The following is a 26,986-nucleotide window of genomic DNA, read 5'->3' as shown; positions in this document are numbered from 1 at the left end:
CTGTGTAAAGAACCCAAGAAAAAGATTACAAGACCAAGATGTGACCACAACACATTTTGGGGTAAATGAGTAAGGATTCTGTGAAGCAGGGAAGTGAATGGAAATGGAGTACTTGGCATCTCAGCTTCAGGGATGCGATACTTTAGAACCAGACCCAAATTGGCAGCCGGAAAAGTACCTCACAACGCAATATTACCAACAACTTCTGCGTCGGAATTTTCCCTAGTTTCAAATAAAATATGCATTGGAACAGATACTAAAGTGGCCGGTGATTGAATCTGTTTTAGAGAATGATGTATGGTAGAAATAGACTTGAAAGTACCAACTAGACAGATTTAAGTTAGAGAGTTGTATCTACATTGGATGTTTTGAACAAAGACTTATTTAAATGGTATGCTCCTTTAAATAATATGTGTGATATTATATCACACACTGTATCGATATTGATGTACTATTATAAGTTATATAAGTTATAAGTTATTATAAGTTACTATATGTACTATATACACTCTATACTATTCTGCCGTGATAAGGAAGAAAGCCGTAGAAACCTTGAGGCGTTGCCAAATTTCCTCAGGTAAATCATGAATTTTCGGGAAAATTTGTAAATATTTTTCTTCCAATTTTTCAGATAATTTTGCTCGCAATTTTACTTATAGTTCTTGAAGGTGTTTTTTCTACGGCACGGCAGTGCTACTTTGATACTATTATACCGCAAAGTTGTGTATGTTGCTTACTTACTGATTGAAGGGGCACCTTTTATTGTTGACATCCATTCCAATTGAGCTGAGACTTAGATAATTTAGAATTTTTTTTTGAATTGCTGGTTGCGTACTTTTCTAAATTGAACTCATCTTACTGTTTGTTTAAAATTGACAATTATTGACCAAATTTTGTAAACATATTGCAATTATATGCTAAAAAATTTTAGTCCCATTCTATTTAATAGTAACTTTATTTCAATATTTCTTACACTGTCCTCCTTGTATGATCAGCGCATCAACTAAAACAAATCACCAGCCCTAATTTGAGTCTAGCACCGATAATTTTTAGAGTTAAATATCAGCCAATTAAACGTTCTTGTGTGCTATCAATTTTCTTTATTCGTGGAAATAATTTCCCAAATGAGAGAATGTTTTCAACATTTTCGGAATGCAATCAATCGATTTAAAACCACCTATACGATCTATTGGTCGTCGCTGATGAAGCTTACTAGGCTTCCATCCCGGTAAAGTGGTCTAAATGAACCAGTAAAAATGGAATGAATAAAATTCTCAGCGGCAATTTGAAGTTAGGTAATGTACCCATAGTAGGTTTGTCATGTATGACTGTCTGCACGTACAGATTGTCTTTGATAAGCTCAAACCACACTCGCGTTTGATTGAATTGTTTTCTACATTAATACGTGCATGAAAAGTATGATTTTAACTTCAGTGTCAACCGTTGTGCTGATCCTTACATTTTCCATTGAGCCCTCGGTAAGTATAGATAATTACTCATAGCAAAGAATGAAATTCAAACTAAAATATAAGGGTCGAAGAATTAAACTAAGAGTCAAACCTAAATCAGCAGAGCTTAAAAAGTTTAAATTGACGACTGAAAATTAAAGATGAGGTATAATTTTTACACGCTCTCTTTTTTATTTTACGTTCTTTCTGGTAGATAGGAATAAAAATGTGTCATCACCACGATATTTTCAGGTTTAGGTAAACAAAATATTTCTATTATGAACAGTAAAAAAAAGGCTTTTTACTGGAACTTAAAAATTGTGCAAGTATATTTCAACTTCTTACAGCCTACTTCAATGCCGTCGAACCAAACCTTTAGCGAATTACTAGATTCTTTCATAGCCGTGGAAATGAACCGAACGAACGCCACAAAAACAGCAGAAGAGGTGGCTGCTAACCGGAAAAGCAAGGTGACGCTGAAATTCTTGAAGGACGTAGGATACGCGAATTATGTACTTGAAAATATACGACGCTATTTTGTCGCTGGTGAGATGTGGCTGGATTTTGTCGAAGGAGAATCACAACTTCCGAAAGAAACAGTACTTTTGGTAAGAAGGAACATTATATTTTTTGCGATTATAGATGATATTTTTAGAACTTGCATGCAAAATTGATACCCCTTCTCTGAGGTCTTGATGGCTTAGTTTTGTCACGGCACCCTCAAATAAATGGACGAGTATTTATCAACCAACCAATCACTGAGAAAGAGAGCTTCAAACTTTTCTGATAGAGAAGACCACGGGGTTGTGGGATGATATGGACATTTCCGAATAATTGTGGTAGTACCTTCATAAATTAGGTTACTAACCCAAATGTTGCGACACTACCGCAATTAATTGGAAATGTCCATATCATCCAACTAATTTGAGTAGTACCACAATTTCAGCGATTAACATTTAACGCTTTTTTTCGGTGAAGGATGTATTAATTCGTATTTTCCGAGCAATACGTTGCATGCAAAATACTTTTCTCACGTTAGCATTAACAGCACGCCTATAATGAGCAGGTAAAAAATTATGGAAGAGGATAGGACTCAGACGCTTATGAAATTTCAAGACTAGAATTTTAAAACTTACACCAAAGGCTTCTGATCTTCAAATATTTACTAGAGTAACTAAAAAGCTTAACTATGATTTTTATTTTTATTTTTTGAATTTTAACTTTTAATATACTTTAGTAGCTCCATCGAACTGCAATTTAATCGAGATTGACGCAATGCAGAGGAAGTAAAAAATCCAAGGAATATTTCATTTTGACGGGAACGTGTTCTCTCATATCCCATTCAATGACTTTCAAACTTCATGAAATATATATTTGTTTTAGAAAACTTATCTCCTGAGAGTGGAAAATTATTTGAATAAACAAATGTTTCTGCTTGCTGATATCTGCAAAAAAATAGAGAGTGAAAAGAAAAATCTGCCAGAGGATATGTTGAATATGCTGCGACCAGTGATGGACTCCATCAAACAAAGTGAACAGGCGGTAATTCCTCTTGAAGAACAGTTACAAATTAATTTGGAAAATACAAAAAAAAAGGAAAACACAATTGATGAAGGTATGTAATTTAAATTTCAATTCACGGCTTAGACATACAGTTAATTAGTTAGTTATTTTATTCATTGACATTCAGCACCCCAGGCTATTAACGTCTTTACAAAGAATTTGGGAGATGGGTGTATACAGGGTGTCTCACGAAAAAGGAGCCACCTTGAATATCTGGCGAACGGGTTGGAATTTCGAAAAACGGTAAAAGACGTGTTCGTTTATATCGAGGGGGACACCTTTTGGCGTATTTGACATTTTCTCAAACCGCGGGGGGGGCGCGGGGCGGGGGGTGCCCCCCCCGTAAATCGAAATTTTCAAATGGCACCCCTACTTTTTTATTTCAGAAATCAATTCTACGCAAAAAAACAAGCCACCCTATCCAAACCGGATGTAAATCGGACAATTTTTCAGCGATTGGCAGAGGTTCAAACATTTTTTTCATGCTCTTTTCAAAAATTCCCTACGCTCAATGGAATTGCCGTATCAAACCAAACTCTCCGCCAAAAAAATTCTTAAACATTGCACTTTCAATTAAAAATAAGAAAAAGAAAGGATACACCCCCAAAAAACCAAAAAAAAACCCCCCCAAAAAAAAAAAAAAAAAAAAAAAAAAAAAAAAAAAAAAAAAAATCTGTACTTGAAAACTTGAGCACGCGGAGCCCTTTTTTGCGATATTGAAATGCGTTTGACCGAACATATCCGAGGGGCGCTCATCGGGAGGGAGTGGTAAGTGTTTGACACGAATTATTATTTTTGTTTCTGAAGCATAAGAAACCATGTCCGTGAAGAAACAGCTAAGTAGAAATACAAATGAATTACCTTTTTTTAAGTGAGTTTCAATGATTTGAGTATGATGATTTCAATTGATCCAGATTTTCAATGATATGAGATTAGTAAACTAATCAGAAGTTGTAAGTGGAAGCTTTCATTTTCAACAAAGGAGGAGGGTAAACTCTCCGTTCATTCTTCGTGGGTCATCCAAAATGAACTTCGGAAAATTGCCACGCACCGCAGAAAAGTAGCGTCCTCAGAAGTATCAAGGTCCAGCTCAAATCATTGAAACTCACTTAAAAAAAGGTAATTCATTTGTATTTCTACTTAGCTGTTTCTTCACGGACATGGTTCCTTATGCTTCAGAAACAAAAATAATAATTCGTGTCAAACACTTACCACTCCCTCCCGATGAGCGCCCCTCGGATATGTTCGGTCAAACGCATTTCAATATCGCAAAAAAGGGCTCCGCGTGCTCAAGTTTTCAAGTACAGATTTTTTTTTTTTTTTTTTTTTTTTTTTTTTTTTTTTTTTTTTTTTTTTTTGGGGGGGGGGTTTTTTTTTGGTTTTTTGGGGGTGTATCCTTTCTTTTTCTTATTTTTAATTGAAAGTGCAATGTTTAAGAATTTTTTTGGCGGAGAGTTTGGTTTGATACGGCAATTCCATTGAGCGTAGGGAATTTTTGAAAAGAGCATGAAAAAAATGTTTGAACCTCTGCCAATCGCTGAAAAATTGTCCGATTTACATCCGGTTTGGATAGGGTGGCTTGTTTTTTTGCGTAGAATTGATTTCTGAAATAAAAAAGTAGGGGTGCCATTTGAAAATTTCGATTTACGGGGGGGGCACCCCCCGCCCCGCCCCCCCCCCCCCCCGCGGTTTGAGAAAATGTCAAATACGCCAAAAGGTGTCCCCCTCGATATAAACGAACACGTCTTTTACCGTTTTTCGAAATTCCAACCCGTTCGCCAGATATTCAAGGTGGCTCCTTTTTCGTGAGACACCCTGTATACAAAAATTTAGATATTTAAATTACGGGAGGCATAGAGTTTCAGTAGTTTGGTGTTTAGCATCTCGCTGAGACTCGTTCATGTATGGTTATTATTTTCGAATATTGCCCCTCTCTCACTCCATAAAATTCACCCATATGGTTAAAAAACGATGTTTCAGAAGATTCAAATGAGAAAAAGGGATGAAAGAACATTTGAGGGGCTTGGAGGACAAGGCTCACGAGTGCATTTTTTGCTATTTTGAAAAATATGTATTTGAAGTTTCGAAATTACTTGGATACCTTTGGCGGAAAGAAAGTTAAAACTGACTTTTTGATGCTTAAAAACTAGAATTTGGGAGCGAATTTTTCGCAGAGAATGCATCAAGATTAGTTTTATTTGAAATCTTTGATAAATCAATTTCTTTAAAATCTGTACTTATGTGCCTTGTCCTCCAAGCCCTTCATTTTTTTTTTTTTTTTTTTTTTTTTTTGATAAAAATACGCTAAATGTTGAAATGACGGTGTCGAACCTTTGACTGCTCAGCTTGTCGTCCGAGACTATGTAAGCGTATTAGATCGTATTTGATAAGCTCAAAAAGTGCAAGTTTCATTTTCACTGTTCTTCATATTTTTACGTGCGTTAAAATTATGATTTTAACTTTATTATGCTCTAAAGTGTTGATCTTTGCATCAATTGAGGCCTCGGTAAGTGTAAAAGTTTGCGATAGATGGAATATAAGATTAAGGTACAAAAATCACTAAAATTTACTCAGTCATTGGTAAACATCTCAGCAGCAACAATTACATGAGTTAAAAGTTGGCACCTGAGTACCAAGTATTAGGTTATGTTCAGTGCTCTTTTTTCATTTTTTTGAATGATATGGCTCGAAGTGCGGTCAAGCACATTTGGCCTACAAAATAGTTTAAAATTGTGTGATAAAAACAACACTTGCATTTTTTTCGGGGGAGGGGGGGGGGGGGGAGGTTGTGTAGCACTGAACGTGGACACGTGGACACTACAAAACTTAGATTTTCACTGGAGCACATCGTCATCTTTTGGGGAAAAAGAACTTAACTATGTATTTTAACGTCGTTGAATTTTTGTTTGCAAATTTCATTTATGCTTGGAAGTAGTTCAGTGTTTCTGACTGAAAGTTTCCCTGCATTTACCACTGACACTCGCCAAAATCAGCAACATGCTGGGCAAAAATAAAATCGTGCAATTCAGTTTCCTGACCTTAAAGCGATGTTATGTTCTCTCGTCTAACATAGGAAATGAAAAATGCAAATAATGTTACTTTCGTACTTAATTGAGTCAATAAACTAGAATCCAACTTCTTGCAGCCAACTTTCACGACGCCGAGCAAAAGCTTTGATGAATTATTGGATGAATTCATGGTCATAGAAAACAACCGAAAGACCGCCATTAAGATAGCTGAAGAGGTGGCTACAGGGGCTGAAAGCAACGCAACACTCAACTTTCTGAAGGTTGTGCGAGAGGCAGATGAAGTGCTCGAGAATATACGACGCTACTTTGATGCTGGTAAAGTCATGTTCGATAAGAATAAAGGAAAATCGAAACTCAATGAAACAGATTTACATGCGGTGAGAGTAAGACTACATATTCTTTACTCTATCCCTAGTTTGCAGACCCATTAAGTTCGCAGTATTCCTAGCCTACGATGGATGAGAGCGCATTAGAAATCGGAAGACAGAAGAAAGGAGATACAAAGAAAGACATTAGGAGGAATAAGAGAATAAGCGCCAAGAGAAGAAGAAGAAGAAAAGAATGTAGAAAGAGAAGAAGTAGAATTAGGAGCAGAAGAGGAAGAAGAGAAACATGAAGAATTTATACTTCTTCTTATTGATCTTCCTCTTTCAATTCTTCTACCTTTACTTTTCCTTCTTCTTTCCTCCCTTTTTTGTCCCTTGGCGTATTTTTCTGCGCGTGTCCTTTTTCTTTAGTTTATTTCTCTGTCTTGCACCATTTACTCCTCCACGCCTTCCTTCTCTTCTTTGCTTTTACACTGATTATTTGTTTCCCTCCATAGGTAAGCTCTTATTACAAAATTTTATCTACACTTTGGTTTAAAAGAATCAAATTGGCGAGACAAAGGTTGAAGATATCACGTTTGGATTAGTTCATTGGAACTAGCACAGCTTTAATTGCTTGTACTCAGCAAAAAAAAGAAAGGAAACGAAACCAAATAGTGAACTCCGACACAATGTGTTGAAAAGGCGCGTCACTGACTCGTATATAGCAACCTAATTTGTTTTCATTAACAGACATTTTAATACAGGTGAGCAGCAGATGAAAGGAAACAATGATCCAACAATTGCACCGACATTTAAATTAGGAATGCAGAAAATAGTTCTGAACGCAAGAACACTAACTTATTTTCGAAAATTTTTCCGTTAATACCTCAGTGCCTCATTAAATTAAGTTTGAAATTTCAACTCTGTTACAGAAAACTGAGCTGTTGCGGAAGGAGACATATTTGAATGATCAACTGACTAAGTTATCCGCAACTTACAAAACAATAGAGTCTCAAGTGCCTAATCTGCCTAAAGACATGTATAGGGTTCTGGGGGCAGTTATCAAGTTTATCAAACAAAGTGAACTTGCATTAATTCTACTTGCAAAAAAATCCCAAGAGGAATTGGAGAAGTCCAAACCAATATCCACATAAGACTGCAATATACGAATTTTAGATCATGACTTGAAGAATAGATATCGACTATAATCGAAGCTTTCCGTGTCCTATCGTAAAGATTTTAAAAAAAAAGAGTGACAACCAATCCTTTGACCATACGGTCGGTCACGAATAGTTTATATTCAGTTCCAGGGAGGTTCGAGCAGGAAGCTTCCAACATAGCAACAAAGAATGACCCATATTTAAGAATTTCGAGTAATATTCAAGACTACGTAATAGTCTTGCCAGGAGTTGCAGCGTTTTGTTACAAAAAAATGAAGAGGGACAAAATGAATGCACGAAGTGAGGAAAAAACCTACCTGACTCAAATTGTCTTTAAAAGTTTTATCTTTTGCAGTATTTTACGAGCATCTTTTTTCAGATCAGAGGGTTGAATTTCACGTGAATTTTGTAAATTTTGCACAATTTTTATAACGCTACGTAAAAAAGTACTCTAAGCATCTTTGTCTTTTATTACACATCCCCCCCCCCCAAAAAAAAACTTGCATACAACACATCGCAGTGATGTATATGTTGCATACCTACTGGTTGAAGGGGCACCTGCAATTGAGATCTATTCCAAATCAACCATGTCATAAGTAGCGATTTGTTTTTGAATTGCTGGTTGCCTACTTTTCTGATCAATTAAACTCATCTTATCGTTTGTTTAAAATTAACGATTACTGACCAAATTTTGTAAAAGTATTGCAATTTCAATGGCTATAAAAAAATACAGTTTCATTTATATAATTAAATCGCAACTTTATTTCAATACTTTTCTTGCACTGTGCTACGTAAGCGAATGGTGCATCAACTGCAACAAATCACCAGCCCTAATTTGCGTCTAGCACTGGTAATTGTTTGTATTAAATATCAGCCAACCGTTTTTGTGCGACATCAATTTTCTTTTCTTTTCTTATCCAGTAGAAATGATGCCGCAAGTAGTTACAAAAATGTATCACGATTCTCGGAATGCGATCAAAGGAATCTAGACCCCACCCATACGATTTATTGATCATCGCTGATGTGATACTTACATGACTTTCATCCTGGTAAAGTGGTCTAAATGAACTAGTAAAAATGGAGTGAATAATTCTCAGCGGCAATTTTAAGTTAGGTAATGCTCCCAGTCGGTTTGTCATCCATGACTGTCCGCGCGTACGGATTGTTTTTGATAAGATTAACCTATACTGCAGTTTAGTTGATTTTTTCCCCCACTTTTATACATACGCTAAAAGTATGATTTTAACACCAGTGTCATCTGTTGTACTGATTCTTGCATCTTTCCTTGAGGCCTCGGTAAGTGTAGATCACGGTATGGATTCATGGGAAGGAATGAAGTTCAAAATAAAAACTAATAAAGAGAGCATTAAACTAAGGGTCTAAAATGAAGCAGCAGAGCTTAAAAGGTTTAAATTGACGATTGAAAATCAAGGATGTGGTTAAATCAATTTTTTACACTCTTTCTTTTTTATTTTTCCTCTTTTCTAATAAAAACAGATCAGGATAAGGTATGCGCCATCACCATTATATTTTCAGGTTTAAGTAAACACAAATCTACCATTGTAAAAGGTAAGAATAATACAATTTAAAAACATGCGGATATTGTAACATTTATACTTATTCGAACTTAAAAAAATTATATTTTATCTTCTTGCAGCCTACCGCAGTACCGTCAAGTCTAAGCTTTGACAAAATACTAGATTCTTTCATAGCCTTGGAAATTATGCGAACAGATGCCATAAATAAGGCAAAAAAGGTGGCCACGAACCAGAAAAGCAGCGGGGCGCTGAATTTTTTGGAGGCTATAGGGCACGCAAACACTGTACTCGAAAACATACGACACTATTTTGACGCTGGTAAGGTAAAGCTGGACTTCGAAAAGGGAGAATCGAACCTCCTGGAGGAAGATGTAAATTTGGTAAGAAGAACTCTCATCTTTTTTGCTTTAAATTAATCAAAACTATCTTAGGTGATATCGTTAGAACTTGCATAGTTTATTATAGCCAGAATCAATACCATTTTTTCAAGGTGCTGATGACTTAGTTTTATCAAGGCACCCTCAAATAGATGGATTGACCGATTAACCAATCATAGAGAGAAAGAGAGGGAGCGAGAGGGGGGGAGGGGGGAGAGCGGGAGAGAGAGAGAGAGAGGCGATTTTAACATTTTCTAATCTATATGAAATGTGCTCATTGGCTCATCCATCGTGTTACTGTAAGATATTTTGTAAGTTGCAAGGCTAGATTCATGTGTGTCTTCTGAGACTAAAGTTTGGCACAAACAAGTATAAATCATACGTTGCATGGAACTTACTTCTCACTTATCGACATTAGCAGCGTGTCTGTAAGGGACAGGTAAAAAATAAGAGAAAATAATGTAAATCGGACATTTTTGAAATTTCAAGACTGAAATTTTAAAACTTAGACCAGAGGCCCCGTCTTTAAATATTTACTTGAGAGTCTAAACGATTTTAACTAAGATTTTAATTTTCTTCTTTTAGTTTTGACTATTTAAATACTTCCATACCTCCATTAAACTGCGAATTCTCTTACATTTACGCAATGCCGAAGAAAAAAATCCAAGAAAGGATTTTTTTTGGTGGAAACGTGTTCTTGCATACCTCACTACTTATTAACGCCAAGATTTCATAAAATATATCTTTGTTTTAGAAAACTTATCTCCTGAGAGAGGAAAATTACTTGAAAGGGCAAATGCGTAGGCTGGCAAAAATAAAAGAAAATTTACAGTCTGGTGAGGGATGTCTTCCACAGGACATGTTGAGCGTGCTGCGACCTGTGATGGACATCATCAAACAAAGTGAACAGGTGGTGACTCCTCTTGAAGAACAATTAAAAGTTGAGTTGGAAAAGGCCAAAAATAAAGAAAACCCTATTAAAGAAGGTATGTAATGTAAAGATCGATTTACGGTTGAAACGTAGAGTAAAGCATCTCACAGAGACTAGTTTATGCATGATTCCTATGTTTTCAACCGAAGATAGAGTGCTCCTGTCTCAGGCCATAAGATTCACCTATTCGATTAAAAGGCGATGTCTCAGAATATCCGGGGGAGAAAAGGGGATGGAGGAACATTTGTTTTTGATGAAAATATGGTAAATTTTGAAATGATGGTGTCAAACCTATGTGACTGCTCAGCTTGTCGTGTAAGACTATTGAATCATATCAGATCGTATTTGATAAGCTCAAATCAAGTACACGTTTTATTTGAATTGTTCCTTGAATTTATACGTGCGTCCAAAGTATGATTTTAACGTTAGTGTGCCCTGTAGCGCTGATTCTTGTATCTCTTGAGGCATCAGTAAGTATGGACGGTTTGATTTGATTGGGGAAAAAAATCATGCGAATGAATGAGTTGAGAAAAGAAATAATCTTATAGATTAATAGCCCAAAAATAAGTAGCAATATTTCAAACAGTTTGAAATTGGTGAGTGCATTTGAAACCAAGAATTGTTTTTAGCCTCTTTCTTTCGTTCTTATTTGAATCTATTTGTTCGCACATAGAAAATACATCACTTTCGCAAGAAAAATTACAAACTGAAGACTCATATAAAAATTACATTGCCACAATTATGATTTTCTTTTTATAAACATCTTTTGCTGCAATGAAAGAAAAGCTCTCTACATTTATAATTGGAATCCTTGTTATAATAAAATCATACTTGACAGGAAAAAAACACTGATGTGATTGTGAAATTCTATTTTTGAATAATACTTTCATCTACTTATTTATGACAAGGACACTTTTACGTGCGATAGTGAATTATTTTTTTCCGTGCACCGAACATGTATCGAATTCATAGCTTCAATAAAATTTCGGTGGCATGTTATGTTTCCTAAATAGAATTTTCCCATCGCAAGTTTTCCTAACACTTCTTTCCTATTCTTTTTTTTCTCGCTACAGTGCGTCCTACGAGTATATCTTACTGAGTTATTTCCTTAAGGTATTTGTCCTAAATTCAATTGAGCTATCAGTAAATCCAAAAAAATATACTTTAAAATAGTGGGAGGGTGTGTCTCCTAGAAACCGATCTAAGTACGTGTGGAAGGTTAGGTCGCAAACTCTTTCCTCTAAACTCCCCATGTTAAAGTTCCAATTACAATTAGGACAAATATCCTTAGAGAAAAAGCGACCAGCAGAAAATCTCACTCGTGGGATTTACTGTAGAGTACCTAATTTACTGTAATGGGACAAAAAAACGAGCAGTAAAAGGTATCAGGAAAACTTGTGGTAAGAAAGACAATTTTAGGACAAATGACCCAGCACCAATAATTTTAGGTCTTGCAGTAAAAAAAATTAAATCGTTATTCTTTCGTGTTGCTTCACAGTGCAGTTCGGAAAATTCAAACAGGGTATATAATAGCATTTACACTTATTTGAGCTTAATTAATTGACATCCTAACTCCTTGCAGCCGACTTCAACAGCCACACCGATTCGAAGCTATGATGAATTACTAGCCGGCCTTATGACCGTCGAAACCAGCCGAAAAGCTGCTATAAAGAGGGTGGTAGGGCTGGCTGCAAACCTAAACAAGCAGTTCCAACGCCCAAGCGTTGAAGGGCGCTTCTTTGTCAAAGCATATTATTACCAACTTATGTACCCGAAGACTGACGAAGCTGGAATTTAAAGTGGGATTCTTTTACCGCAAAACCCTTCAAAACTTCAGATCGACCGCGAAGTCCTGAAACTTTCCACAAGCATTTTGTGATGAATTTTAGTCAGTGGTGAATGGAAACATAAAGGATTCACTGTAAATCAGACGACGGGAAAGAGCGGCGGAACCTCTAAAGCTGGTGCGTCAACGCGATCTAGCGGACAGCGGCGTCGCGACGCCGCGAGGTAGGGCGCGCAGGTCGCGGGGCCGCGTGAAGAGGAGTTCAGCAATGGGGAGGGGAAGCGCGGGTCGCGGGGAAGAGAGGGACCGGCCGGCCGGCGGTGACATCGGCGCTGGCTGGACCCATATTCACGGCGTGAACGCAGGCAGCGCTAATGTCTCCGCTAACTGGAGTTGGGGGTCCTTATTCATTCTCTTGGTCCATGACATAACCTTAAACCTTCCGCTCAATGCCGCAAACAGCTGACGTGTCGATGCTGCGCCAAGAAAATGAACCAATCACAAAGTAGCACAGTAATACGTCACTAAAATGAAGAGATCACGTGACTGTTCGTAATATTTTCAAATCGATCTGAAAGTACTGCCTCGGATATAAGTATTTAAAGCATAAGGAGGCCCTAAAATACTTTAACCAGGTAAAACGTCCGTGCGAGATTGTTATGCTTAAAAGCAAAACATTTCACGAAAACTTTTACGAATACCAGATGCAGAAAAAAATCCAATTTTTCCCGGGTGTACCAGAATGGCGTCATTACCCATAAGGCAAAAGGGCATGTAGTATAGTACATGTTACATCGGGGGAGTCGAACGGTTGGAAAGGGCGCATCTGGTACCCAGAAGCGCCCAAAAGCAACGTCACGGGCGAATTCCTGGAGTTCGTGAGAGTGGCAGATGAATCTCTCGAGAACCTACGGCGTTACTTCGATGCTGGTAAAGTCCTGTTTGACATGAATAAAGGAATATTGAATCCTGGAGATCCAGGTTTCATTGCGGTAAGATCAATACTTCTTTTTTTGCATTCGATAACTTAATCAGGGCAAAGGAAGTTTGTTAGTGTCTGCGCGAATATTTAAAAAATCCTAATGTTTCAAATTCCTGGTGAATTATTTTCGATCAACTTTGCAGGTTATTTCCCAACAAATTTACATTTCATCCTAACTAACTAGCATGTCGCTCTTACAGCGCGCTTCTGTGCGCTCTGCGACATCCAACCGCCACTGATACCGAGCCTCCGGCAGATCGCATCTCTTCATTTTCTGCCTTATTCCTAACTTTGAAATAAAATTCGCTTTGGTTTAAAATACGCACTGCTTGTAAAACAATTTATTAGCCCCCTTTGGGACCCCAGCCTTTTGCCTTAGAGCCTAGAGACTCGAAGGCAGAGGAATGATTTAAAGGAGGTAATATTAGCATTTCTCCCATTAAAATGCATGATGAAGCTCCATATTAAGGTGAGCTGTCTTGTTTGCAATTGATTTTTAGTTACAGCTTTAAATGGAGGATATAAGTTACAGTCACCAATTATTAGAATCGCCGCCGCTTGTGAAATATTGCATATGATCGCCGTGCTACGACTGTATTGATGGGTGCTATCATTTCTTACACTTTTATTGGCTTGGAATGCAAGCCAAAAAAAAATTGGTAAAATCCAACACTATGATCCAGACAGGTGCATATTTGGTGTCAAACGAAAAAAAAATAAATAAAAAAAATTAACCACATTTCATGTAATTTTTGCTCTCGGTTTTACGTCTTTCAGGGAAGACATCATCTCTTTCGTGAAAATTTCTTTCCATTCAAACCTCAACATTCTATTACAGTAAGACCTCAACTTAATATCCATGTTCCAGAAAACTGAGCTTCTGCGAAATGCAACATTCTTGAAAGATGAACTGCATAGGTTGGCCGCCACCTACAAAACTTTAGAGGCTCGAATTGTGGATTTACCTAGAGAACATTATGAAATGATGCGGCCAGTGATCCTAAGTATTAAGCTGAGTGAACAGGCACTTATTCCGCTGGGGAAAAAATTTCAAGTTGATATGGATGGTATCAAACCAAGACCGAGGACCGATATAACTTAAAATTCATCTTTAACACTCGACGTTAACACTCGACGAAAATAATAGATACTGAGCATCGCTGAGACTTTTCGAACATCTTCCGTGAGGATTTTTATCCGAAAATATCATCCCGTGATTGGTGAAAAATCCAAAGCGGGAGCAATCGGAGTACCCTGGGGGACTGCCTGCCAACCCTTCACTTTTTTCCGGAGACCATTCTCTCCAAAACTCTCCAGTATTCTAGTATGTATACTTCCTTCTGTTATTGCTTTTGTTATTTTTGTGTAAGATTTGTGTGAAATGTGATATTATTTTGTATAAAATCTTTCATTTCCTGAAATGTAAAAAACGTAATACATGAAAATACATGAGTGCCTAATCAATTTTCTTTGTTCATTTTTTTCCGGTGGTGTAAATAATACCACAAGTGAGAAAATAATTTCAACATTTTTGGAATGTAATCAAAGGGATTAAAACCACCCATACGATCTATTGGTCATTGCTGATGATACTTACATGACTTTTATCCTGATAAAGTGGTCTGACTGCACTAGTAAAAATGGAGAGAATAATTCCCAGCGGCAATTTTAAGTTAGGTAATGTACCGTCGGTTTGTCATCTATGATTGTCCGCGCGTATAGATTGATTTTGATAAGCTTAAGCTGCTTTCTCGTTTAATTGATTTTTTTCCACATTTATACGTGCGCTAAAAGTATGATTTTAACATTAGTGTCATCTGTTGTATTGATCCTTGCATCTTTCATTGAGGCCTCGGTATGTATAGATTGTAAACGATATATTATAATTATAGACTCAAGTTAAGGAATGAAACTCAAGACAAAAGAAATAAGGGTGGAAGTATTAAGCTATAGGAATCAAAACTAAAGCAACAGAGCTCAAAAGGTTTAAATTGATGACTGAAAATCAAGAATGAGGTTGTAAAAATTTTTACACTCAATCTTTTTTATTTTAGCTCCTTTTTGGTAGATAAGGATGAAAAATGCGTTATAACTACGATATTTTTAGGTTTAGGTGAACAAATATATTCTATTGTGAAAAGTAGAAAAACAGCAGTTTGAAAAAAATGCAAATAATGTATCATCAATACTCACTCAAACTGAAAATTGTATATTTTAACTTTTCGCAGCCTACCTCAGTCCCGTCGAGTCAAAGCTTTGACAAATTGCTAGATTCTTTCATAGCATTGGAAATCAAGCGAACGGACGCCATAAAAAAAGCGGAGAAGGCGGCCACGAACCAGAAAAGCAACGTGACACTGAAATTTGTAGAGGTCGCTGGCTACGCGAATTATGTACTTGAAAACATACAACGCTATTTTAATGCTAGTAAGGTAATGCTGGACTTTGAAAAAGGAGAATCAAACCTTTCGGAAGAAACCGTAAATTTGGTAAGAACATTATCCTTTTCGCTGTACATTAATCAAGCTTAAATGATATAATTAGATCTTGCATGGCTTAACATGACCAGAATCAATCTCCCTCTTCTCAATAATAAGCAGGTAAATAATTATTATGGGAAATAAAATTAGATTATAACTCTAACGTTTTTGAAATTTCATGATTGGAATATTAAAGCTTACACCAGATAGTCTAATCTTTAAATATATATACTGGGGCATCTAAAATATTTTAAGAATTACTTTATTTATTATTTTCTTGGGTTTTGATTTTTTATATACTTCCATACCTCCCTTAAACTGCAATGTGATTGCGATTCACGAGATGCCGTAGAAAAAATTCATGAGACATTTCTTTTTGGTGAAAATGACTTATTTAATACCCCATTGTTTAATAAAACTCAGACACTACATATATTTTTTCTAGAAAACTCTTCCACTGAGGACGGAAAATTACTTGAATAGACAAATGCGTAGGCTAGCCTCAATCTACAAAAATTTAGAGGCTGGTCAGGGAGGTCTCCCTCAGGACATGTTGAGCAAGCTGCGACCTGTGATGGACATTATCAAACAAAGTGAACGAGCGGTGACTCCTCTTGAGGAACGATTACGAGTTGAATTGAAAAAGGCCAAAAAAAAGGAAAACACTGTTAATTAAGGTATGTAATTCAAAATTCAATTTACGGCTAAGACGTAGAGTATATCGTCTACCCGAGATTAGTTTATGTTAGAGTACCTTTATAGACAGAGTATGGCCATTCGTATCTTTTTACTGCAGGAAAACTGTTCCGCTTTTTGATTGGTCAACGAAATCTTAGGCTTTATGATGCTCTTAGGGCCGTAAATGAACAAACAAGATGGCGACTCACCGTAACATCGATAAGAAGCTAAAATTTGACAAAAATTTCAATTATGCGGCAGTAACAATTTAAACGAGCATATCTGCGAATAACACACGAAAAACACATGAAAACATTGTTAACTCGCCTTTCACCTTTATCACAGGAGGATGTAAGATGTGCATAACCTCAATCTTGCTTGCTGATAACAGCCATTTTGTTTGTTTATTTACGGCCCTAAGAGCATCGTGTCAGCCTATTTTCACGCGACCAATGAAACATCGGAACAGAAATGGCCATACTCTGCCTATGAAGGTACTCTAGTTTATGTGTAAAAGTAAATAAGTGTCAGTTTATCAGTAAAAGTGAGTCAGCCTGACGTCAGGCTTTGTTCCATTAACTACCCTGAGTCTGACTGATTCAGGCTGACATCAGTCTGACTGATTCCGGCTGACATCAATCTGACATCAGCCTGCATCAGTCTGGCTTAGGGTAGTTTATGAAACATAGCCTGACGTCAGGTCGATTAACTTTTACATCCCTAATTTCAACCGAGACTAGTTCCGACTCTCAACTATACGATTGACGATTACACTGACTAACTAACAATACACTAACTACATTAAACTAACACTAACTATACTAGCTAACACTTATTTACTTTTACTCATAAATATACGAATATACGAACCATCTCCGACTAAACGATTCACCTATATGGTTAAAAGGCGATGTCTCAGAAGATCCGAGGAGGGAAAAGCGATAGATGAACATTTGAGAGGCTTATAGTGGACAAGGCGCATGAGTGCAGTTCTTACTATTTTGAGAGATACGTGTTTGAAGTTTCAAAAGTACATGGATCCTTATGGCGAAAAGAAAGTTCAAACTGTCTTTATGATGCTTAAAAACTGGAATTCGGGAGCGATTTTTTCACAGAATATGCATTAAGATTAGTTTGACTTGAAATCATTAAAATCTTTTTTTTTTTCAAAATCTGCACTTATGTGCCTTGTCCTCCAAGCCCCTTGTTTTTTTTCGATAAAAATACTGTGAATGTTGAATTAACGGCGTCAAACATATCTGACTGCTCGGTTTGTCGTTCAAGACTATCAATCATATCAGATTTTATTTGATAAGCTCAAAGCTAGTACACGTTTCATTTTTACTGTTCCTTAGACGTATACGTGCATTAAAAGTATGGCTTTAACTTTGCTGTGCTCTATATCGTTGATCTTTGGATCTATTGAGGCCACGGTAAGTGTAAAAGTTCGACATATTTAATATGTAAAACCAAGGTGAAGATATCACTAAAAATTACTAGGGCATTAGTTGACATTAGCAGCAACGATTTCGACTAAACTATGGTCAAACACATTCTATCTATATAAGGTAATTTAAGCTTTTGTCATAAACAATGCTTTCATAATTTTCGTTGGGTAGGTTGTGCAGCACTGAACGCGTGCGTGGACACTTACGCTAGTAAACTAAAATCGTCCCAGGAACACATCGTCAATTTTTGGGGAAAAAATAACTCAACCATGCATTTTAACGTCGTTGAATTATTTTCACCCGCAAATTGCATCCATGCGGGGAAGCGGTGCTGTTTCTGGCCGGTGAGGTGGCGTGGTTTGCGATATATAGATCGATCTACTCTTTAAACCTATGGAAAAATATCGATATTCAGGGTGTTCACAACGAACACCTTAATAATCGATTCTTTACGATAGCTTCAAATGGAGAAAAAGCGATAATCGACCATTCACCCCTCGCCACTGTTTCTGACTGAAAATTTTACTGCATTTACCTCTAATTCTTGCCAAAATCAACAAAATGCTGGACAGACTTCAACTCGTTCCATTCAATTTTCTAACCTTAAAGCGACGTTACGTTCTTTTATCTGACGAAACAAAATATGTACTTCGAAAAATGCAAATAATGTTGAATTTAAACTTAATTGAGTCAATAAAGTAGAATGCAACTTCTTGCAGCCAACTTCAACACCATCAACCTCAACACTACCAACTTCAACACCTCCAACTTCAACACCTCCAACTTCAATACCACCAACTTCAACACCGCCGAGCAAAAGCTTTGATGAATTATTGGATGCATTCATGGTCGTGGAAAACGACCGAAAGGCCGCTATTAAAATAGCAGAAGAGGCGGCTAAAGAGGCAGGAAGCAACACAACACTCAACTTTTTGAAGGTTGTGCGAGAGGCAGATAAAGTGCTCGAGAATCTACGACGCTACTTCGATGCTGGTAAAGTCATGTTCGATATGAATAAGGGAAAATTGAAACTCTCAGAAGCAGATTTACTTGCGGTAATAGTAAGACTACATCCTTTACTTTATCCCTATAGTTTGTAGACCCATTAGGTTCGTTGGACTCCTAACCTACGATGGATGAGAGCGCATCAGAAATCGGAAGATTGAGAAAAGGGGATGAAGACGAGACAGACGAAAGGGAGCAAAGAAAGACCTTAGGAGGAATAAGAGAATAAGTGGCAAGAGAAGAAGAAAAAGAAAAGAATGCGGGGAAAAGAAAAAGCAGAATTAGAAACAGAAGAGAAATAAGAGGAACAAGAGGAATTTATACCTCTTTGTATAGGTCTTCCTCTTTCACTTTCTCATATCTTTTTTTCACCTTTCCCTTTCTCCCCTTTTCTCTTTTTTCGTATTTTTCTCCGCGTCTCCTTGTTTATCCTACGATTTCTAATGCGTCCGTATATCTGACGTGTGTCACGACTTAAGCTTTTGCCCTGCTATTTTTTTTCTTCCCATAAGTAAGCTCTCATTACACAATTGTATCCACGCTTGCATTTAAAAGAACTAAATTGGTCAGATATAGGTGAAAGCAATCACATTTGGATTATTTAGTTGGAACTAGCATAGCTTTGATCGACCGATCGACGTGATTCGATCGACAACCATAAATTGATCGGCAAATCCGTAAAATCCATGAATACTGCATAACATAACGTCTTGAACAGAAAATTTTTTACAAAATTGTAGTACACTTTATCAGATCAGTAGGTTTTGAAATTAAACTGCTTTGTGGCTTACAAAAAAGAGAAGAAAAAAGGAAAAAAGGGAAAAAATTGGACATGGACTGGACATGGTTCTTAATTCAAGAAATCTAACTTATTTTCCTTTAGAGCCTCACTATCTAATTAAATGAAGTTTGAAATTTCATCTCTGTTACAGAAAACTGAGCTGTTGCGGAAGAATACTTATTTGAATGATGAACTGATTAAATTATCCGCATACTACAAATCAATAGAAGCTCATGTGCCTGATCTGCCTAAAGGCATGAATAGGGTTATGCGGCCAGTAATCGAACTTATCAAACAAAGTGAACATGCACTAATTCCACTTGGAACAAAATTCCGAGATGACCTGGAGAGGACCAAACCGACATCCGCATAAGACTGCAATATACGAATTTTAGATCATGACTTAAAGAATTGATTTCAATTATCATCGAGACTTTCCGTCTTCTATTGTAGAAATTTTTAAAAAAGAGTAACAACAAATCCTTCGGCCATACCCCTAATAGAATTTTCCAACTGAAAAATCGCGATAACTCAAATTTAATCGCGATTTTTCCAATTTTTTGGCAATAAAATCGTAAATCCTTACGATTTTACGATTTTTTCCTTTTTTCGGATCATCGACATCCGAGCGATTATCCTCGATTTTGTCACTATTCACTATTTACACTATGTTTCACTTTTTATCTCTAAAAATTGCGTGAAATAAAATCGAAATTTTATCTCAATTTATCTCTATTTTTTGTTTGATAACATTTCGATGAATCGCCATCGATAAAATCGCGATTTTATTGGAAAGTTATGCATATAAAATTGAAATCCATCGCAATTTTGTTTCCGATAATATTGCAATAAATCGACGGCGATATAATCGCGATACCTCTCCGATCAAATCGCAACTTATCGCGATCACTGCTACTTGGACGATCGGTTTAAATCGGTCGCAAATAGTTTATACTCAGTTCCAAGGAGTTTCACGCAGGAAGCCTTAACATCCCAACGTAAAATGGCCCATATCGACAATGAAACTGAAAAAAAAGTATGTACCTCGGTTGCGGTGGTTTAAAAATTCTCCACCACTCTTCCATGTTTCAAAAGGAGACCAAAGCAACATCATGGCTTGAAATATTTTCTGAATATTATTGACTTTTTTTTTTTTTTTTTTTTTTTTTTTTTTTTTTTACCACTACTACTTCAAGTAGCCCACAAGAGGTAATCTTGCGCTTCTGTCCCGTCCTCCCTCCGTCCCTAACAACCAGTCCCAGGCAACCGTTGTTTGAGACCATCAAACTCGGGTCGCCTGGCCGGGAATCAAACCCGGGATCTCTTGATCATAGAACTAGAACAGTCAAATTACCGAAATGTTAAAGGAATGACAATCGGTAGTTTTCCACGTCGAAAATAATGTATGAAAGAAAATCTACAAAGTCGCAAACCGAGATACTCATTCCTGCAGTTCCATCGATACTAGGTCATCTCCAGTAATATTCAAGACTACGGTGATGGTAACAGTCTTGCTGGGGGTTGCAATGCTTTGTTACCATAAAAACTGAATAAAGACGAAATCAATATTCATGGTTAGGCACAAAGTAATGAAAAACTGTACCTAATTCAAAATTTACAGGAGTCATTTTTTTTTCTTTTTAATTTTTCATTATTTGAAGTGTCTTACAAGGATCTTTTTCCATAGCAAATATGTTAACTTTAACGTAAATTTTGTAATTTTTTTCATTCGACGAGTCATTTTTTTCTTTTGAATTTTTCATTCTTTGCAGTATTTTACAAGGATCTTTTTCCAGAGCACATTAATGTGTATTTTGTAAACTTTTTCATTTTTATGACGCTACGTTTTAGAGTCTTCTAAACATCTTCGTATTTTACATATATTAATCTGCCAAAAATGAAGAGCTGATAAAGATTAAGGAGCAACTACGTAGAAATCTCATACTCCTTCATTGACACTTCGTGTGAAGCGCAAATATCACAAACTTGATACGAAATAAGCAAAATACACAACAGATACCTTCAACCTTTGATATTGACTTGAGAGGGAGGGCTTGAGGGAAATTCTGTGAAGCAGGGAAGTGAATGGAAAACGGGGTACTTAGCATCCCAGCCTCAGGGATGCGATACGTCAGACGCAGACCCAAATTGGCAGCCAGAGAAGTACCTCGCAACGCAATATCACCAACTTCTGCGTCGGATTTCACCCAGAGGCGTGGCGTGCTTTGAGATATATCGATTGTTCTGCCATTTAAACCTATGGTAAAAATCGATTGTTAAGGTGTTCGCTGCGAACACCCTGATTATCGATCCCTTCCATAGGTTTAAATGGCATAACAATCGATATATCGCAAAGCACGCAACGCCACTGATTTCGCCCCCGATTTTCCCCGATCCGACCTGACAGGTTTCGGAAAATTGACCAACACGTGGAAAATTTCGCTCTCATTTTACTGAGTGCAGCATCAGCTCTTTCCGGCATGTCACCTCGCGGGACTTCCTTATTTTCCTCTTTTCCTCGTGCGAAAGGTAATTTTTTCGCCGTAGGGATCGGTGTATGATATTGTCCCTCTTCTGACGTAATCTTGATTTCAACGTGAGCCCTGTTCTCCATGTAACTTCATGCTTTTCAGAGCTCATATGGAAATGGAGAGACGATCTAACGTTAGAGGAGCGACGATATGTCGTGTTGTGTTGCGTAATAATTGGCCTTTGGCGTGCAAAAAAAGAACACCCGTTGCAAGATCTTTCCTGGATATCGTGCGGGACCACGTATTTTCGTTTGCGAAGTTGCAGACTTCCAGTTGGAATTTATTCTTTCTCTGAAAAACTAGACAACTTAATTCCTTGAAAACCACCTTGATTTTCATTTTCTGTTAGCAGAATATTCTGAATAAGGAGTTGCCTTGTTTTCCTCCAGAAAAATAAAATAGGAGCAGAAATTTTGAGATATCGCCATGGAAATCCTGCCGTTTTCTTCACGAAACAAACACAATTCAACGTTGCAAAATTTCCCTGCGCGAACTGCGTTTTTACCGGGATAATCTTAAGAATTTGTAGCTGAAAATTTCACCGAATTTTCTTTAAATCTTACACAACAGTCAGGAAAATACTTTCAACAAAAATGCAGATGTTGCAGGTATGAGGAATTTGCGATTTGACTACTGATTCTTACGTAAAAGATCTCGAGAAACACGATGGTGCCACTGGTTTTGTCTTAAATTAACTCCCAAGCTCAAAAAAGCTCTCAAGTTGAGGCCGAAATGGAGGGATATCCCACGCTATCCTGAGAGTCCACCACTACATCAAGACAAACTCTCCATGCAAAGATAGGGAGCAAATACATTAGCAGGGCTGCCACTTTATTTGGGGACTCCAAAACTGAAAACGCGGCAGCCCTGCTACTGCATTTGCTCCCTATCTTTGCACGGAGAGTTTGTCTTGATGTGGAGGTGGACTCTTAGGGTAGGTGGGATATCCCCTCCATTTTGGCCTCAACTTGATAGCTTTTTTTGAGCTTGGAGATTGATTTCAGAGAAAACCAGTGGCACCATCGTGTTTCTCGCGAACTTTTACTTAAGAATCAACAGTCAAATCGCAAATCCCTCACACATGCAACATCTCCATTTGGCCTTGAGTTTTATCTCCAGTAAGCAACAGGCCCATGACTGGACGTTATTCATCCAAAGCAGGTGCCTACTATTCTCCCCCGTCGCCCGGTCCACAAATCCCCGAGGTTAGCAGCCAAGAATGGAGTTATCTCCGAGGGTTTTTTTGAAGGGGTGAATAATGTAACGGCCGTTTGCGCGGGTCGCGGTTAGGGCGTGAAAAGAGTCTACCGAGGCTATCACAATGGCAGTCGCGTTCGGCAGGTCGTTATTTTTCGCGTTTAATTTGATTGCCGCCTCATAAAACCCTTCGTCGCCTAGCGTTGCCGCGCCCCCCGGTTTCAGCCCCGTTTGGAGTGCCGCACAGTGGATCGAGTCAATAGGAGAGGTCGGACAAAATTTGGAAACGTTAACGCTTATAACTCCGTCTATACGAAACTTTGAGGCTCTAAAAGTGGTTTCATTGGTTTCCTCGAGACATTTTCTTCCAAAACACCCCTTGAAATTTAAAACGTGACGAATAACATTAAATTTTGGAGTGTTAGTCAAATATTTCATGTCCAACCTCTCTAATTGACTCGATCCACTGTGCGCCGTATGATCATTCGAGAGTTGCCAAATTTACTTTGATAAAAAGTTTGTTTGGAGGAAAGCTATGAACAGTTTTCCTTTAAATTTTCAGAATCTGTAGGTGAAATTGCGAACAAAATTATCCGAAAAAGTGGGAGGAGAATATTCGTAAGTTTACCAGAAATTGTGCGATTTATAAAAGGGAAGTTGGCAACGCCTGAAGGTTCATACGGCGTTTTTCCTCAGCACGGCAGACATAGGAGAGGTCGAACAATTTTTGGGAACTTTAAACGCTTATAACTTCGTTCATATACAACTTTGAAGTTCTAAAAGTATTGGTTCCCTTGTGAAATTTTCTCTTAAAGCAACCCTTGAAATGTAAAATGTGACCAAATAAACACGAAAATTTGCAGTTTTAGTCAAAAATTTCTCGTCCGACCTCTCTAATTGACTCGTTCCACTGTGTGCCGCTGAATTTCTTGGTTGCAGTGTCTCAAATCTCCGCTAAACTCGCTAGCGTTGCCGCTCCCCCAGTTTGATTATTGCTTTTGAAAAAATACGTCCAATTATTTTTGCAAAAAAATTGTTTGTGATTTTTCTTCGCGTAATCAAGAATTTATCCTCTAAAAATTTCATGAAAATAAGTCTAGTAATAATACGATCGGACAGTGAGGGTGGGCAGAAATGTTGAATCACAACCAAGCCTACACATCTCTGCAGTGTCATTGTCACCATACTGAATGCTATACGAGTTTAAACGATTGGCTGTGTGCGTGAGGTAAAATTTCGTCACCGCACTGTCAACGAAAAACTTATTCGCGTCTTTTCAGGTTAGTTTAACGCTGATTCATCCAACCGCGCGTTCTCACCGGAAAACTTGAGCAAACGCGATCAAGGTTTGCCAAATTCAACTTCAAATCCATTCCTCATAAGGACAAAATCGGTAAAATTAGTCACAAATTGGCAGCGCCGAACGTGGTCAATGAGCTATAACACACGGCAGCTCATAAAACCCCAAGACGGCCGGAACTTTCCACGAACCTTCTTGTCGAGTTTCGAGCTTTGACATCAAAAGTTCCGACGAAAGTTGGTGAAAGGCTTCGTGTCTTCGCGTTCGGGTGTTTTGCCCGCGGCGAGATATCGAGCGGCGGCGCAGAAGGGGCGAAAAGGGCTCATTAAATATTAAGCTCGTAAAATAATAATTACATGCGCGCTGGGAGCTTTACAGCACTCGCTTCTCAATGGGAATTTTCAGTTAATTAATTAAGCAGCTCTTAACGCATGAAAGCTGATAAATTTTCAGCTGAAACGTGGTATTACTCGGAAAAGAGTTTGCGAGGACATTTATTATCGTGCTCTCTTTGAGAACCTACAAGTATTTAACTGCGAAAAACAAATCCTCATCGGTTGAAAAAGCATTTCGGGTCTACATGATGAGGGAGAATACGGTTATTATGTGGTTACCGGGTTTTAATATCACACGAGAATTCACGAAGTGCCGTGGAATTTAGGTTCTGAAAGTTAAACTGTGGGTTAACTGCAATTAAGTTAGCAATTTCGGTAAACCCTGGTAAAAATTGTCGATAAGAGCTGCGTTTCAAAATATCATAAGCATTCTTATAGCCGGCTAAAGAAGGCTACAGAAAATCATATGCTGTAGAATGCGGAGAAAATTATACGGCCGGGCTATACGAAGCGATAAAAAATTATGCAGCCGGGCTATAGTTCCTATCGCCGGGCCTTACACTTTATCGCCTGGCTGTTGTTTTTTCGCCATCGATTATAAAAGCCTATAAGAAATTGTGTAGAAATTCGTGTGCTTTGGAAATCATTAAGTTAGTTTGATACGGAACCACCTTAATATTTACAAAACACACATTATATTTTCCTTTAATACATATTTATTTTCATCAATTAAAGAAGAGAATGATCCATACAGGACGTGCAAACGTTTCAAAATCATGAGTTGAATACCGCTGACTCCGCCAGATTAAATATTAGAGCCTAACACAAAGCGGAGCGGCGACGCACTGGCGCCTACAAACCTAACAGGGATACTTCACGCATTGCGCAACGCGTGAAGTATCCCTGTTAGGTTCGTAGGCGCCGATGCGTGTTTCGCGCTGGCTGCCCGCCTGCCCCGGCGCTTGAAGCAACTATTTCACACCAGAGGTATTGTACAGTATCATACGAAACTGAAGGCGCTCTAATATATTAGTAATGACAGGCATCCATCAAAAGTACGGAGCTTTCCTCGCAAAATAAATCAAGATACTACGGCCCAAAAAGAGAGCAGTATTAGCTTCTTATAAAAGCGTGCCGTAAAAAAATTGTTTAAAGAAAGAATCTTACCGGAGACTGCGTCAAGAGGTGCGGTCTGAACGAAGCTGCGTTGTCTGTTGTTCCCGACGATGCAAACAGCTAAAACGAGGATGGTTGGGTAACTCCTCATAGCTCGATTTGGGTCAGCCGAGATGGCAGTCGTATCGGCCTTGCCCCTTCAAATCTGGAAAAGAAAATAAAACGAAGACGTGTCAAAAATGCTTCAGAGATTTGCCACGAGAGGACAGAATTCATCAGCGTATTTTTCCCCCCGACGAATCGCTGACGGCCTCGAACATCGGCAGTCATTCTTCTTTTAATACTCTTCAAATTGGCAGAATCTGATTTCGGTCACGCTCGCGTGCCCTCATTTCCATGCGGAAAATTTCGAGGACAATTTAGGCGTTTTCTTATCAAATTGGAGGATTTGGACCTTCAATAGGATACGAGACAGGGTGAAAAGCGAAACATTTTAAGATAAGTTTTCTCATCAAAATTTGACAAATTATGAGGCCTTATCTGTAACAATGGCGGATGTGAAAAATTACCTTTTCGAAACACGCTTAAAAAACTGTTTTGTTCACACAAAAATGTAATATGTTTGGCTCTGGCATAATGCACAGATCTCGAAGATCACATCTCAAGTATTTTCTCAAAATTTTCTCGATGCCAAAACAGTTTTTTGAATGTAATTCGGAAAGGTAATTTTTCACATCCACCATTCTTACATATAAGTCCTCATATAATACATCAAACTCCTTAAAAATAGTTAAAAATCTGCTTGAATGAAAAATTAGTGTTAACAGGTTAAACTACAATCAGTAAATTTAAACTTCCCGCTCACGTAAAAACTACAGTCAGCGAAACTCAAATCGACGATTGGAAACAATTTATATCACCCAAAAGAGGACGAAAAGTAAAAAGAAAAGATGAGAAGAATACGAAAAAAGAGGAAGGAGAAGAAGACGAAAT

The 26,986-nt window shown here is 37.7% G+C and overlaps 4 protein-coding genes across 10 annotated transcripts in view; 3 read left to right on the top strand and 1 right to left on the bottom strand.

Moving 5' to 3' along the window:
• The window catches only part of LOC109040352 (uncharacterized), a 111,760-nt gene extending 85,562 nt beyond the window's left edge, over window positions 1-26,198 (bottom strand). The window contains exon 1 of the mRNA XM_072304469.1: window positions 26,045-26,198. Coding sequence (XP_072160570.1) covers window positions 26,045-26,144 — 100 coding nt within the window. The 5' untranslated portion in view covers window positions 26,145-26,198. The remainder of the gene's footprint in view (window positions 1-26,044) is intronic.
• Window positions 1,324-8,260, top strand: LOC109040358 (uncharacterized). 3 transcript variants are annotated; one of them, XM_072303929.1, is made up of 5 exons: window positions 1,324-1,478; window positions 1,796-2,056; window positions 2,832-3,063; window positions 6,157-6,417; window positions 7,281-8,260. In XM_072303929.1, exons 3-5 carry the CDS (start codon window positions 3,058-3,060, stop codon window positions 7,500-7,502), a joined length of 489 nt encoding a protein of 162 aa, XP_072160030.1. In that variant the 5' UTR covers window positions 1,324-1,478; window positions 1,796-2,056; window positions 2,832-3,057; the 3' UTR covers window positions 7,503-8,260. The 3 variants fall into 3 exon arrangements, with proteins under 3 accessions (XP_072160030.1, XP_072160032.1, XP_072160029.1); XM_072303931.1 differs by lacking the exons at window positions 1,324-1,478; window positions 1,796-2,056; window positions 2,832-3,063 and adding an exon at window positions 5,377-5,517 and having other exon boundaries at window positions 6,157-6,355; window positions 7,281-7,416; XM_072303928.1 differs by lacking the exons at window positions 1,324-1,478; window positions 1,796-2,056; window positions 2,832-3,063 and adding an exon at window positions 5,378-5,517.
• On the top strand, window positions 8,662-14,586 carry LOC109040357 (uncharacterized). 2 transcript variants are annotated; one of them, XM_072303927.1, is made up of 6 exons: window positions 8,662-8,804; window positions 9,166-9,426; window positions 10,178-10,409; window positions 11,937-12,055; window positions 12,988-13,132; window positions 13,991-14,586. In XM_072303927.1, the coding sequence occupies exons 1-4, from the start codon at window positions 8,745-8,747 to the stop codon at window positions 11,969-11,971; spliced, it is 588 nt and encodes a 195-aa protein (XP_072160028.1). In that variant the 5' UTR covers window positions 8,662-8,744; the 3' UTR covers window positions 11,972-12,055; window positions 12,988-13,132; window positions 13,991-14,586. The 2 variants fall into 2 exon arrangements, with proteins under 2 accessions (XP_072160028.1, XP_018911813.2); XM_019056268.2 differs by lacking the exons at window positions 8,662-8,804; window positions 9,166-9,426; window positions 10,178-10,409 and adding an exon at window positions 10,674-10,824.
• Window positions 14,823-20,007, top strand: LOC109040354 (uncharacterized). 4 transcript variants are annotated; one of them, XM_019056264.2, is made up of 6 exons: window positions 14,823-14,977; window positions 15,351-15,611; window positions 16,048-16,279; window positions 17,636-17,713; window positions 18,448-18,721; window positions 19,666-19,906. In XM_019056264.2, exons 4-6 carry the CDS (start codon window positions 17,657-17,659, stop codon window positions 19,671-19,673), a joined length of 339 nt encoding a protein of 112 aa, XP_018911809.2. In that variant the 5' UTR covers window positions 14,823-14,977; window positions 15,351-15,611; window positions 16,048-16,279; window positions 17,636-17,656; the 3' UTR covers window positions 19,674-19,906. The 4 variants fall into 4 exon arrangements, with proteins under 4 accessions (XP_018911809.2, XP_072160027.1, XP_018911806.2 ...); XM_019056261.2 differs by having other exon boundaries at window positions 14,824-14,977; window positions 18,448-18,789; window positions 19,666-20,007; XM_019056262.2 differs by having other exon boundaries at window positions 14,826-14,977; window positions 18,448-18,783; window positions 19,666-20,007.
• Window positions 26,199-26,986: the final 788 nt, after the last annotated feature.

Source organism: Bemisia tabaci, chromosome 9 (assembly GCF_918797505.1).
Source record: "Bemisia tabaci chromosome 9, PGI_BMITA_v3".
In the NCBI taxonomy this organism is placed as follows: domain Eukaryota; kingdom Metazoa; phylum Arthropoda; class Insecta; order Hemiptera; family Aleyrodidae; genus Bemisia; species Bemisia tabaci.
This window is presented reverse-complemented; position numbering and strand designations above follow the sequence as displayed.

Coding starts and splice junctions, on each gene's coding strand:
- LOC109040358 (XM_072303928.1), top strand. CDS start 5,461: ATGATTTTAACTTTATTATGCTCTAAAGTGTTGATCTTTGCATCAATT. Junction 5,518..6,156: donor TTGCATCAATTGAGGCCTCG/GTAAGTGTAAAA, acceptor AACTTCTTGCAG/CCAACTTTCACGACGCCGAG. Junction 6,418..7,280: donor ATGAAACAGATTTACATGCG/GTGAGAGTAAGA, acceptor ACTCTGTTACAG/AAAACTGAGCTGTTGCGGAA.
- LOC109040357 (XM_072303927.1), top strand. CDS start 8,745: ATGATTTTAACACCAGTGTCATCTGTTGTACTGATTCTTGCATCTTTC. Junction 8,805..9,165: donor CATCTTTCCTTGAGGCCTCG/GTAAGTGTAGAT, acceptor ATCTTCTTGCAG/CCTACCGCAGTACCGTCAAG. Junction 9,427..10,177: donor TGGAGGAAGATGTAAATTTG/GTAAGAAGAACT, acceptor TCTTTGTTTTAG/AAAACTTATCTCCTGAGAGA.
- LOC109040354 (XM_019056261.2), top strand. CDS start 17,657: ATGGCTTTAACTTTGCTGTGCTCTATATCGTTGATCTTTGGATCTATT. Junction 17,714..18,447: donor TTGGATCTATTGAGGCCACG/GTAAGTGTAAAA, acceptor AACTTCTTGCAG/CCAACTTCAACACCATCAAC. Junction 18,790..19,665: donor CAGATTTACTTGCGGTAATA/GTAAGACTACAT, acceptor TCTCTGTTACAG/AAAACTGAGCTGTTGCGGAA.